This window comes from Papaver somniferum, chromosome 6 (genome assembly GCF_003573695.1).
Source record: "Papaver somniferum cultivar HN1 chromosome 6, ASM357369v1, whole genome shotgun sequence".
NCBI classification, from domain to species: Eukaryota; Viridiplantae; Streptophyta; class Magnoliopsida; order Ranunculales; family Papaveraceae; genus Papaver; species Papaver somniferum.
This window is the reverse complement of record NC_039363.1, coordinates 5,877,727-5,889,841: the sequence shown is the minus strand read 5'-3', so window position 1 is coordinate 5,889,841 and position 12,115 is coordinate 5,877,727. Positions and strand designations below refer to the sequence as shown.

The window sequence follows — 12,115 nt, the reverse complement described above, 5'->3', positions numbered from 1 at the left end:
GACTACGACTATCAAACTTGTCGCAAGATGAAGATTCTTTGCATAGCATAAGCATCCGAACACTCGAAGGGAATCGAGAGTGGGAGCAGTACCATATAAAAACTCATATGGAGTTTTGAAATCGAGTACACGAGAAGGGGTTCGGTTAATCAAATACGCAGCGGTTAATACACATTCTCCCCAAAAATCAATAGGTAAAGAAGCTTGGAAACGAAGAGCACGAGCAACATTGAGAATATGACGATGCTTTCGTTCCACCCTAGCATTTTTTGAGGTGTTTTGACTATAGAAGTTTGATGAATAATACCGTTCATGCGAAAGTATTCTGCAAGACCTTTGAACTCGGTCCCATTGTCACTTCGCATGATTTTCACCCTTTTGGAGAATTGTCGTTCGATCAAAGCAAAAAAATTTCTCATTAAATGAGGCACCTCATCTTTAGTTTTCATCAAAAGAACCCAAACAAAACGAGAATAATCATCCACAATAGTCAAAAAATATCTTGAGCTGCATTCCCGATTAGCGTGATAAGGACCCCAAACATCACAGTGAATTAACTCAAATAAATCAGTAGCTTTATTATCACTTAATGGAAAAACATTACGAGTCTGCTTGGCTCTATAACAGATATCACAAGCATGGAAATCTAACTGACTAGTAGTGCCACAAATTGGAGGTAAGAACTTCATTGCTTGCATGGAGGGATGACCGAGCCGTTGGTGCCATAAAGATATAGAAGACGTCCCGGACATGACATTAACACGAGTTGGTTCCCACGACTTTAGGCAATAAAGCCCTCCCATAAGTTTACCCGTACCAATCGTCATCATCAAGGTATGGTCCTGTATAACACATTCAGAGTTAGTGAATTGAAAACGAATCATATTCTTAACATGTCGAGAGGTTAAGAATTGAGATACAGATATGAGATTGCAGGTGAATGTGGGCACAAAGAATACATCAGATAAAACGAGAGATTGATTTAACTTCACAACTCCCATTTTGGTCGCCTTAATGCTTTCACCATTAGGTAATCCTATTTGAATAGGTCGAATGGTATAAAGAGAATGAAAAAGAGATTCATCACAACAAACATGATTGGAAGCACCAGTGTCGATAATCCAAATATGAGCATCCTTACCATTGAGACGAACATGATTCAAAGAAGCGGAAACGTCACCAAGAGTAACATTAGTTTTGAAAGATTTGTCAAGTTTACCACGGCCTGCAGTTAAACGTCGAGGTTCTCGGCCTTCCGGATAACCATGTTTCTCCCAGCATCGGTCCTCCAGATGACCATGAAAACCACAGTAAGTGCACTTTAATAGGGATTTCGACCCCCCTCCTGATTTGGAAGCTGACGGCTTTTGGCTGGGTGTAGCAAACGCCATAGGGGTAACAGATGTCTCAGCTCTGCGTTGAATATGCATCTGAACTTCCTCTTCTTGTATAAGACGTGAGTATACATCATGTATAGAAGGCAGCGGTTCTGTACCCAAGAGATTAGATCTAACATTGTCATAGCATGGTTGAAGACCCATAAGGAATTGACGCACCTGATCAGCCATACGTCTGTTACGGAGAGTAACATTGAGTCCACAGCTACAACCAGTGCAAGTGCAAGAAGGAAGAGCATCAAAGTCATTGATGTCATCCCATATCTTCTTTAAACGTCCATAATATTCTAACATAGGCTCAGAAGGCTGTTGTTTACAACTAGCAACAGCGGACTTCAATTGATATATCTTTATACCATTACCCAGTGAAAAACGAAGTTTAATATCTTCCCAAAGATCATAAGCAGTGTCACGATAAGAAATTGTGGAGCGAACGCTTGGCTCAATGGTATTAAAAATCCAAGCAACAATCATATAGTTTGCAGTCCACCAATCCTCAAGATCAGTGGAACTATCATCAGGTTTACTATACGTATCGTTGATGAAACCAAGCTTGCGTTTAGCACCCAAGGAGACTCGAAAACCTTTAGCCCATTCTTCATAATTGGAACCTTTGAGGACAACATGAGTAATAAGCGTTCCCGGACCATCATTAGGAGCTAATGCATACAATGACTTAGGAGGTAGTTCAACCGAAGGTTGTGACTTAGGAGGTAGTTCAACCGAAGGTTGTTGAACCAATGTTTGGTGAACTAAATTCTCTCCCATGGATCGAAAATTTGACTCACAATACCATGAAGGTTTGTGGAACCACTAGAATATGAAGAACACAATCTTTTCTTTTGATTTGATTCTTGCGATTTACAAAGAATGGTTTCCTATATAAACAAGTCTAGTGCTAGAAAATAATCTATCATCAAAACAAGATCTCTTAAGCTAGGCAAGATAATATACAAGATATGCACAATATATATCCTAAACTAGGTAAGATATTATATACAACACATTGCCAAATATACGTGAGATATATTTGGCTAATAAATGAAGTACATTATATATACAAGTCACCACGCTGTATCAGATTTACATCCTTAGTCCTGCTTGGTTCCCCAGGTTGTACGAATCTACTTCCAACTTCCACTACAAGAAAATATAGCTATTGCTACACCATATATTGCCACACCTTTAATATAGGTGTTGCAAAAATAAATTTCTAGTCACAATACATTTAAACTGTAGCTAAAAACTATAATTTCCTGATGCAAAATGAAACTTTTGCCACACAAATGTAGCAACAATATGAAAAAAGAGTGAGGCAAAAAAATATAATCTCTTTCTGCACCAATAAAGATAGGTACCGCAATAAAGACTTCTTGCTACATAGCCTATCGCGACACTAATAGGGGTTTATGCCATAACCATAGGATGCTGCAATATATTAAGTTTTTTGTAGTGTTCGTACTTCATACCACCACCTGTTTTACACTAGAGTACAACAAGTGGAAGTTGAGTGATCAAACAATGCAGGTAACAAGTACTTTCTTCTATTAGCTCCATTCGCATTATAATTTGCACGCGTACTCGAATCAACTAGCAAATTCCCTGGATAACCAGGGTAAGCTCCTTTGCCGTATATACCAGTACAAGCCGAAGAGACTTCTAACGAGCCTCCAGCTGGTCCTTGATAATACCCATTTCCGAAAGGATTTGTCGCAGTACCAGCTAATAAACTAGCAAGATTGATAACCATACCGTCAATACCAACATCATTGTTTGGTGCAACTAATGGTGAACCCTGAGGTCCATAAATCGTCTGGTGGAAAGGCCAAGCGCATTGCCCGGGACATTGAATCTCAGAGTTACCAACCCAAATGTATGCAAATTTTGTTTTCTTTGATGCAGAATATGAAGAACCATGAGTACCACATCTACCTGAACAGAACCCATCAACAGTAACATCTGCTGAAGTTAACACAACATTGATTGCGTTACTCTGTTCACCTCTTGATGCTAATCTAACAATTTTCTTATTGTTAAGAGATTTACCCAATGAATATTTATTATCCAAGATTTGTCTCCCTGATTTCAAAACCAAAGAAGTGGGTTTCTCGGAAGAATATGGAAGATTGTAGTACTTTTCAACTTTTTTCCACCACAACGAAACTGAAGGAGATTGAGTACTTTTAGGTGTGATGTAAAGAGAATTGAAGTAATCAGAGACTATATCTCTTTGGGCAGGTTTGAAATTGCCGTACCAGATGAGATTAACAGAAATCTGACCGGAAAGAAGTGGGCCGTCGTGGTATAATAACGGCACAGCAGGTGGGTCTTGGACTAACTCATTGAGTTTCCTGCCTGTAGCTGAAGAGAAATGGAAGAGACAAACGAAATAAAAGGAAACACAAAACGAAAGAAGCCATTGATTGAAAGTTTTTGTTTAATCAGAAACAAGTAATGTTTTTAATCAAGTGTTGTGTTTGATTAACAAGATGAATGATGTGAATAGTTGATGCTATCACATTGTGTTTATATAGGATGCAAAAAGAAACGAATATGCTTTGAAATTTAGAGGGAGCTGTTAGGAAAGAGCCAAAGGTTTGACACTGTGACTACCATTGACATTAATTCCTATCCTTGTCATTCTAGTATACAATGAACCAAGTTGGTAACGAGTCATTAGGAGGCAGCTGGTTTTGAGTGTCACAAGAGATTATCTAGAGTAATTGCAAACTGGATAAATGAAGTTGCCGGCGTGTCATCGTGGCGTACAATTCAAATAGTCAGCTCATATAGAATAGATCTCCATCTGCATGGATGCCAAGTTGATTGAGTAGAAGAACATTCTTTTTTTACTAAATGGATGCACGTTCAAGTCACAACCCCATTAAATTACCTCTCACGTGAGATAATATTTAAAGATATTCTTAGCTATAGGCGTCTGATCTAGTCATAGGATTAAATCTGGATAAAAATATGCAACGAGTGTCAACTGGCAAAAGGAAACCATGCTACTCATAAATGGTTTTGAATGGCCATTATACCAACAGAGGTTGACATAAGGAAACTTCGTCGTAATTTTTTAAGCAAACCATTTGATTCCTTGTCATCTCTAAAACTAGTTAAGCCTTTGTTTTCTAGTTTAATAACATACTAATTAGTTTCCATGTTGCACGGTTAAGACTTTTTTAACTACTGGTTCTCTACCAGTGATAATTGCTATGAGTTTCACCTCTGCCTAACCACCAACTTTCCAAGACCACCAAATAGGAGATCATATCCACCAATATTTAAGAAATCTCCACCTTCACCACCAAAGAAGCTACATATGTGCCTCCACAACCACGGAAGAATCCAATTTATGTGCCTCCAAAACCACTGAAGAAGCCAATTTATGTGCCTCGAAAACAACCAAAGAAGCCAGTAAAACCAGCGCGCCGCATATGGCAGAATATGAAAAAAAATTCCACCAATAGTAAGGAAACTCCCAGCAATAGTAAGGAAAATTCCACCACCTCCACCGAAGATGAAAAAGAAATTCACACCCAAGGGGCTGAGTGTTACTACTACTACTTAGCAGTATTTTTAGTTCGGATCATGGATGGTTCTTTTTAGTCGTCATCTAAACGAATCGGAAGATGTTTATTTTGAAGAAAATGTTTTTTTTAGTCCTTAACCTCTTATTTTGAAGAGGATGCCTGGCTCCTGCATCTATTGGTGTGGGTCTCTGCTAGAAAAATCTTCCCCTATTGTATTGGACTCATCTCGCTAGATCACAATCTTACACATGGAAAACAAATTTTAACTGAGATTCTTATGTGGTTCACAATTATAATTTTCTTCTTTATCGATGTCAGCAACAATGGTAAAGTTATTGGGCACCAATATACTAATGTTTTGAGCTCGAAATTTGTCTGGCACCTTATTAATCAAAATAAAAATTTATAGCTTTTGATTTGAAGTTTTCTTCCCCACCAAAACGATGACATATACATGTAAAAGGGTTTCAAGATTCGAGAACTGATAATTAACTGTACATAGAAATAAGTATATAAAATCAAGATGAAAAAGATAATCAATTACCATCTTCTATCCATTTGTTCGGCTGCACATCCATCCATCTTCTGTCTTTTTGTCCGTCAATAAGCATGCAAAGTTGTATTCCTCATGTCTTGTTTGTGTGGAAGGAACAATGTCAAGTGCCTGACTAGTGCATCCCATTTCACCACTTCCGCCGTCACCGTCAACTTTAGCCTCGTCTTGGCTCACAGATTTGTTCATGGCTGCAGTTACAGTTCTTGGAAGATCTGTCAAAGTTCCCTTGCTTTTCCACCTAAGCCCACACGCATTGCAAAGACACCTTGGTCCCTGAGGTCCACCACGCATCATTGGAGTGTTTTTTGAACTGGTACCGCAGTGTGTGCACATAGTTTCTAATTGTTCAAATGGAACCAGAGCATCGGAAGCAGACCCGAATGCAGAATCTGTTGGAGTGGGTTTCGAGGACGCAAACTGACCCTTTTTACGCTGCATCCTTTCTGCAACTTCTTTGCGAACTGAATATCGAATTTTATTCTTGTCAAAGCAACGATGATTCCTTTTCTCACGATATCTATTCAAGGCAATAGCCCTCTCTTGCTGATTGAAACGTCCTGGAATATCACTATCACCATCCTTTTGAGTCTGATCAACATTCAGAGGAGTAGTAGTTAATCCAAAACTAGGCACTTTATATCCACCTAATAACGACAGCACAGCTTGTACATTATCAGGTGAAACAGAATCATAAACCCAGGTATTTCCTTGATAAGATACAGTGACTCGATCCATAATTTGATAGTTTGCCGCAATAATATTGTTGTTTATCACGCCATTATTGTGACCGTATGATTGATTAATATCTAGACGGTTTTGATTTACAGGATGCATCTTTGAATTATTGGAGAAGTTATCAAAAGTTCAAAACCCTAAAACGCTCTTGATATTGAATCGGAAAAACAAAGAAAAAGGGGCAACGTTATGTCTTTCAAAGTGGATAACCGGTGTCTTTTAATAGGCATTATTACAAACCCTAAAACAACTTCTTAAAACTTACAACTCTACAAATCCTATATAAGGAAGGTAATTGTTTTTCTTTTTTTAAGACAAAAACAACCATATATATGACAGATTCCCAGTTAAATTATAATTCCAACTGTAGGAATGAAATATCGCACATTCATTATGTCTGCGAAACAAAGATCATCTAACACAAGCGAAGACCATCGCACATAGCAAAATTAAGATGACGTATCTGGTGATGTCAGCACAGTCACGAGTAAAGTGTGATGATCTGTGCGAAGTGTAAAGTGTACGAAGTTGAGTGAATGTATAGGAGCGATGGTAACGCACAGTGATTCCGAAAATAAGGGATCTATTAGCTGTCATCCACTATGTAAAATCCTATATAAAAGGGAAAGGTTATCATGTAATGAGAGAGATCTTAGAAGGTGTTTTAGACAAGAAATTAGAAGAGAGAGTTTATTTGGAGAGCAAGTAAAGTCATTGATTATCTTGTATCCAACTTAAGATTCTAATGAGTAAATGAATAACTTTCACCATGATTTCTTAGTGTATTGTTAGATTCTTGTATGGATGTGGCTGTAAGATTTTCTGCAACTACATGTTGGCGCTGGAAACAACTTGGAGTGATATACCCTGTTGGTGAATTCGTTTAGAAATCAAGTCTGTGGAGTTTTAGATCTCACATTTTTCTTTAAACAATTGATATTTTCATCATTAGAACCTTTCAATTCTTTTTAAAATAGTCTTTCATTTGTTGTTACAAGAAAGTGGTAATGGAACGAATCGGATCTACTGTTGAACGAACGACGACAACTAGGAGGAGTAAAAGAATTGCTGAAAGAAGAAGAGGCGAAATTCCTGAACAACCAGAGGTAGGAGAAAGGGAAAATCAAAGAAATGCAAATCCAATTGGACCTTAGCGCATACAAGAGCAGAAAAATGATATTGATTACGATCGAGTGAGTGTTCATACTGCACGAATGAATTCTACGAATGAATAGGAACAACAAACTGGAGATGCAGGAAGGATTGAAGGAAATGAAGAAATTGTGACAATTGCAGAACTTAGATAAAGATTGATTGCACAACGGCGAAGAGAAGAAGAAGAGCGTACGAACTTGATATGTCATAATGATGATCTAAGACAAGAGAATCTTAGATTACAAGAACATAGATCAATAAGTACTACGCGATCAAGATCTAGGGCAAGCAGAAGTTCATCAAGACAAAGTCAATCTAATGAAAGAGATGCTAGGCGAGAGAAATCTTTTGATAATATTGATGAGAACTTACAGGTAGGTGATAATTTACAAGATCAACGTGATGAGAGACGCATAGAATATGACCAATAAGAGCAACCGCGTGAGCATCATCATCGACAAGAAGGTCAAAGGAATAACAGACATCAAAATGCAGGCGAGCGTCGCACACGCTATGGGTCAGGTAATGATGAAGAAAATGATCCAGAACAAGGAAGAATTATATTGCATGGTAGAGAAATATTGAGAGATAAATATGCATGCGAAGAAGAGGATGAAAGAAATAATGTTATTCGTGAACGAATGAGAGATGAAAGAGAAAGGCGTAGGCCAAGAAGAGAAAAATCTGAAGAACGAGAGATCCAAGAGGCCATGCGACAAAATAATCATGAGAATATATTGAGGCAAGCGATATTAAAAAGACCCATGCGACATGATTTAGATCAAACTATGAGTGAAGAAATTCTTAGAGAAATGGCATAGCTAAGAGAAATGATGACTGCGCGCAGAAATGTTGGAAGAAGCGGTAGAGGAAGCTGGAAAAACACCCTTCGCGAGGAAAATACAAGTTGCAATAATACCACCTAAGTGAAATTTAACAGTATTCACAAGTATATTTGATGGAAGCACATGTTCACTACGACATATAAAAGCTTACAGCCGATCTCTGTTGCAATGGGAAGAGAATGATGCAGTATTGTGCAAGTATTTCCCTGCGAGCTTAACAGGGGAAGCTTTGCAATGGTTCAAAGGGTTGCCGGTGGGGACCATTAGATCATTTCGTCATTTACAGAACGTCTTTATGGGACAATATATCAGTAATAATATGTCAAGACCAGGGATTGAGATGGCCTTTGGACTTCGCAGAAGGATCAATGAGAGTTTGCGTCATCTAACCACGCGTTGGAGGACCATGTGTAGTGAAATGGCAAGACGAGTGGATGAACGAAATCTTATACTAGCTTCTATCAATGATCTTTTTCCTACAGATTTATTATATACACAGATCTTCAGGATAAAGGATACCATAACAATGTCAGAGTTGTGCGAATTTCAAGAGGAGGATATATCACTTGAGGAGAAGCAGAGAGATATGGAGTCTTACCCAGTTGCGATATCTAATGCGAATAATGGGAATACAAGTTTACTTCCAAGGATGACAAATGCTGTTGCGAGTACATCATAGGGAAATCAAGGAAAGAACATTAAAGAGGTGGAACAAAAGTTGGTAGCCATGGATAGCGCAGATCAAGAAGAATTCGAAAGAGAATGTAAAAAAAAACAATTTCAAAATCATGGAGGAAATAATAAGATTCAAAGAATGGATAACCCTACAGAAGGCTATGGAGGACAACAACTATATTATAATAGGAAACAAGGAACTGGGAAAATAGTTTGGGAATAGATAAACTTGCCAAAGTTGAATATTACAGTGGACAAAATCTGGGAAGTTGTTATACTAATGGAAGAAATTCCTGAACCACATAATGTAGGAAATGAGCCACCACCAGGAAGAAGGATCAAATAATTTTGTGTATATCATCGCTTTCATGGTCACACAACAAGTAATTATAGAAATGTGAGGAAAATCATACTGCGAATGATTGAGCAAGGAAAATTGGATCACTTCTTAGCACAACAGCCACAGAATTTACCACCACTACCACCAGGAGGAAATGCATATGGTGCGGAGAAAGGAAAGAATACATACATAATTGAAGTTGGTACGAAGACGAAGAACCTGTATTGTAATTCGATTACACATTCGTTCAAGAATATAGAAGACTTTCATGACAACATCTTAAGTCGGGTGGATACGAGAGACAATTATGGAAGAGAAATCTTTAACCTTGCGAAGGTGTCACCATTAAAGTATTGGCAAAAGCATACTATTTCGTTCAGTGCAGAAAAAACACCGGGAGTAGGAGAACCACATGAATGTCCACTAGTAGTGAGGTTAGGGATTAATCCGAAGGCTAAAGTAGAGGATGACGAAAAGGTTGAAGCGAATACTTGGTCTATAAATAGAATACTCATAGATCCTAGGAGTTATGTTGAAATTCTATTTTATCATACATACAAGACTATGGGCGGGAGAGATGACGAATTAATTCCTTCAACTTATAAAATTTACGGCTTTAATGGTGCTGCGAATAAGCCAAAAGGAGAAGTGACAATCCGAATTGTATTCTGCGTTGTTGATGTCGAGTCCCCTTATAATGCTTTGATTGGAAGACCATGGCTGCATAGTATTTTGGGTGTGGCTTCGACGTTCCATCAATGCATAAAGTTTCCTTTACCTCAAGGTCTTGGCATAATAACAGGATATACAAATGAAGGAAGAAGCTGTTAGGAAATTGATATTGACAAGTGCGAAGAGCGGGAATACAAACGAAGAAATTGGAAGAAGCATGCTAAAGATAATCAAAGAGGTGAAAGATTAATGGTAGATGTAGTGTCCAAAGATGGAAAAACAGATAAACAGGGTACTGAAGCAAAATCTTCTGCGAATAATAATACCAAACGAGCCAGAAAGATTATTTCTAAAGAAGGAGAACGAATGCAGAGACAGAAGTTGTGTTTTTAAGAAAAAAGTGAAGTGTGTGACGATTCTCGCACAGAGGAGTCTCTGCGAACTTTAAGAGATGAAAAAAATGAATAGTATGAAAGGCGCAAATGTTTTTCTTCATGAGTAAGAAATTAAAAAGAATTCTATGTACTAGAGTTGTATAACTCAAGAGTAAGAATGGAATGAAAAATTCTATTTTCATATGATGATATCATATCAAGAGAAGGAAAATGTAAGTCATAATAATAAGACCTTAATAGAAGGCAACAAAAATAAAAACTCTAATTAGGGAGGCTAGGCATCCGAATGTGGCGTGCAACCTAGTTCGCATAAATGCAAGAGGAAAAAAGTAAGACCTATCGCACGTCATATTCGGGGAAAACCTGGTAAGCATGAATCAAGGGAAAGCTACATCGACCCTGGAACTTGAGTCATGGAGATTTGGGGTGAGAAAAACGAAAATACCTATCCAGGAAAGACACCTAAATCGAAAGGTTGGGGTAATAAGATCTTTCCCAAGGAGTGCAGAAACTCGATCAGGGCGCCGAGGTACACGGTTGAGTCAAGACTGCCGGGGGCGGTACCTTGCCACTCTTGACAATTCCTGACTATGATGCACTCGGTCCTAAGATACCCCACTTAGGGTGCAGTCTCGTAACCATAAACCTAATCGGTGGAGGGATAAGAGACTGCGAAATCAACTGGTTTTTGTATTACCGGATGGGAGGAGCCAACCTTAACTCGGTATAGGTAATATTCCTCGAAGGGGCAACCAGGGGGAAGATAAGGACGACACCCTCCATTAGGGAGCTGAATTGTGTCAAAAGACTTAAATGTCATGAGGCTTTTTACTCATGGGAGTATTAAGGATTGTCATATTTACGCACATAAGAGACCTGAAGAGGTAATAATACAAGAAAAAGATAAGGAGAGATCAATGGGTCGATACACTGCAGTGTAAAGACGTCGTGCGATTTCGTCGCACAAGAATAAGCAATTTTTTTGGGCAAAATAAGACCTTTAATTATGAAGGAAAAATAAGACCTCGTGACAAAAATATTCTAACTTTTTTTTGCATGAAAAATGAATACACTGCGAATAACTTTGCATTAGGACGACATTATGTTCATCAGCCTATCAATATGTGACAACTAATAGAGGCAAGAATGGGAATGCAAACGTAAGGGGAATGTTATTTTCCCCATTTGATAGTCTCATGCACGTGCAAGAAATAATGACATTTTAAAGAGTGTTAAACCTATGTGCGAATACAAGTATAAATCAAAGGGAACATATATTAAAGGAGAAAAGATGCTCATTCCAAAAGACATGTTCATTCCAAGAAACATGAAGATATACAAGAGGCAGAAAAATAATTTAAAAGCAAGTGAAGAATGACTAATTTTTATCTTCATCATTTCGCTCGGCCTCAGAATCACTAGCTTCTTCTTCATATTCTTCATATTCTTCCTCGCTGTCAAAGATATCAGGAACAATCTCATCGGGTGGAACGTCTACGAATATATACTTAGAGAAAGGAATAGCATCTTCCACACATACTTTCTTAACGGCTGCATCACGAGCGCGAGTGGCATCCTTGCCATTATTCGAAACAGTAAGGATGTAATTCTTCTTTAACTTATGATACTTGGAGTTGCGGGAAGATAATTGCATCTCTAATTCTTCAATCATCTCAAGATAGTTCTTCTCTTTCTCTGCGAAGAATAAATAAGCAAGTTAGAGTTAAACAAGGTATCATCCTGAAGAAATGACAAGTAAGACAGAGCAACTAATGACCTTCATGATTGGAAATAATGTCTTTAACCAGT

The 12,115-nt window shown here is 38.1% G+C and overlaps 2 protein-coding genes across 2 annotated transcripts; both read right to left on the bottom strand.

Annotated features, from left to right (window-relative positions):
* Positions 1-2,588: 2,588 nt before the first annotated feature.
* LOC113290386 (protein EXORDIUM-like) lies at positions 2,589-5,480 on the bottom strand. Its single transcript, XM_026539993.1, has 2 exons — positions 5,390-5,480; positions 2,589-3,785 (listed from the first exon to the last, which is right to left on the bottom strand). Exons 1-2 carry the CDS (start codon positions 5,478-5,480, stop codon positions 2,878-2,880), a joined length of 999 nt encoding a protein of 332 aa, XP_026395778.1. The 3' UTR covers positions 2,589-2,877.
* A 3-nt stretch (positions 5,481-5,483) lies between these two features.
* Positions 5,484-6,224, bottom strand: LOC113290385 (GATA transcription factor 24-like). The gene has a single exon (XM_026539992.1). It carries the CDS (start codon positions 6,222-6,224, stop codon positions 5,484-5,486), a length of 741 nt encoding a protein of 246 aa, XP_026395777.1.
* Positions 6,225-12,115: the final 5,891 nt, after the last annotated feature.

Bases quoted from the DNA above. Each gene is read 5' to 3' on its own strand.
- LOC113290385 (XM_026539992.1), bottom strand. From the start codon at position 6,224: ATGGATCGAGTCACTGTATCTTATCAAGGAAATACCTGGGTTTATGAT.
- LOC113290386 (XM_026539993.1), bottom strand. From the start codon at position 5,480: ATGGTAATTGATTATCTTTTTCATCTTGATTTTATATACTTATTTCTA. The intron at 3,786-5,389 runs ATGTATATGTCA...TTTCCTTTTATT, and splicing joins GAATCTTGAAACCCTTTTAC to TCGTTTGTCTCTTCCATTTC.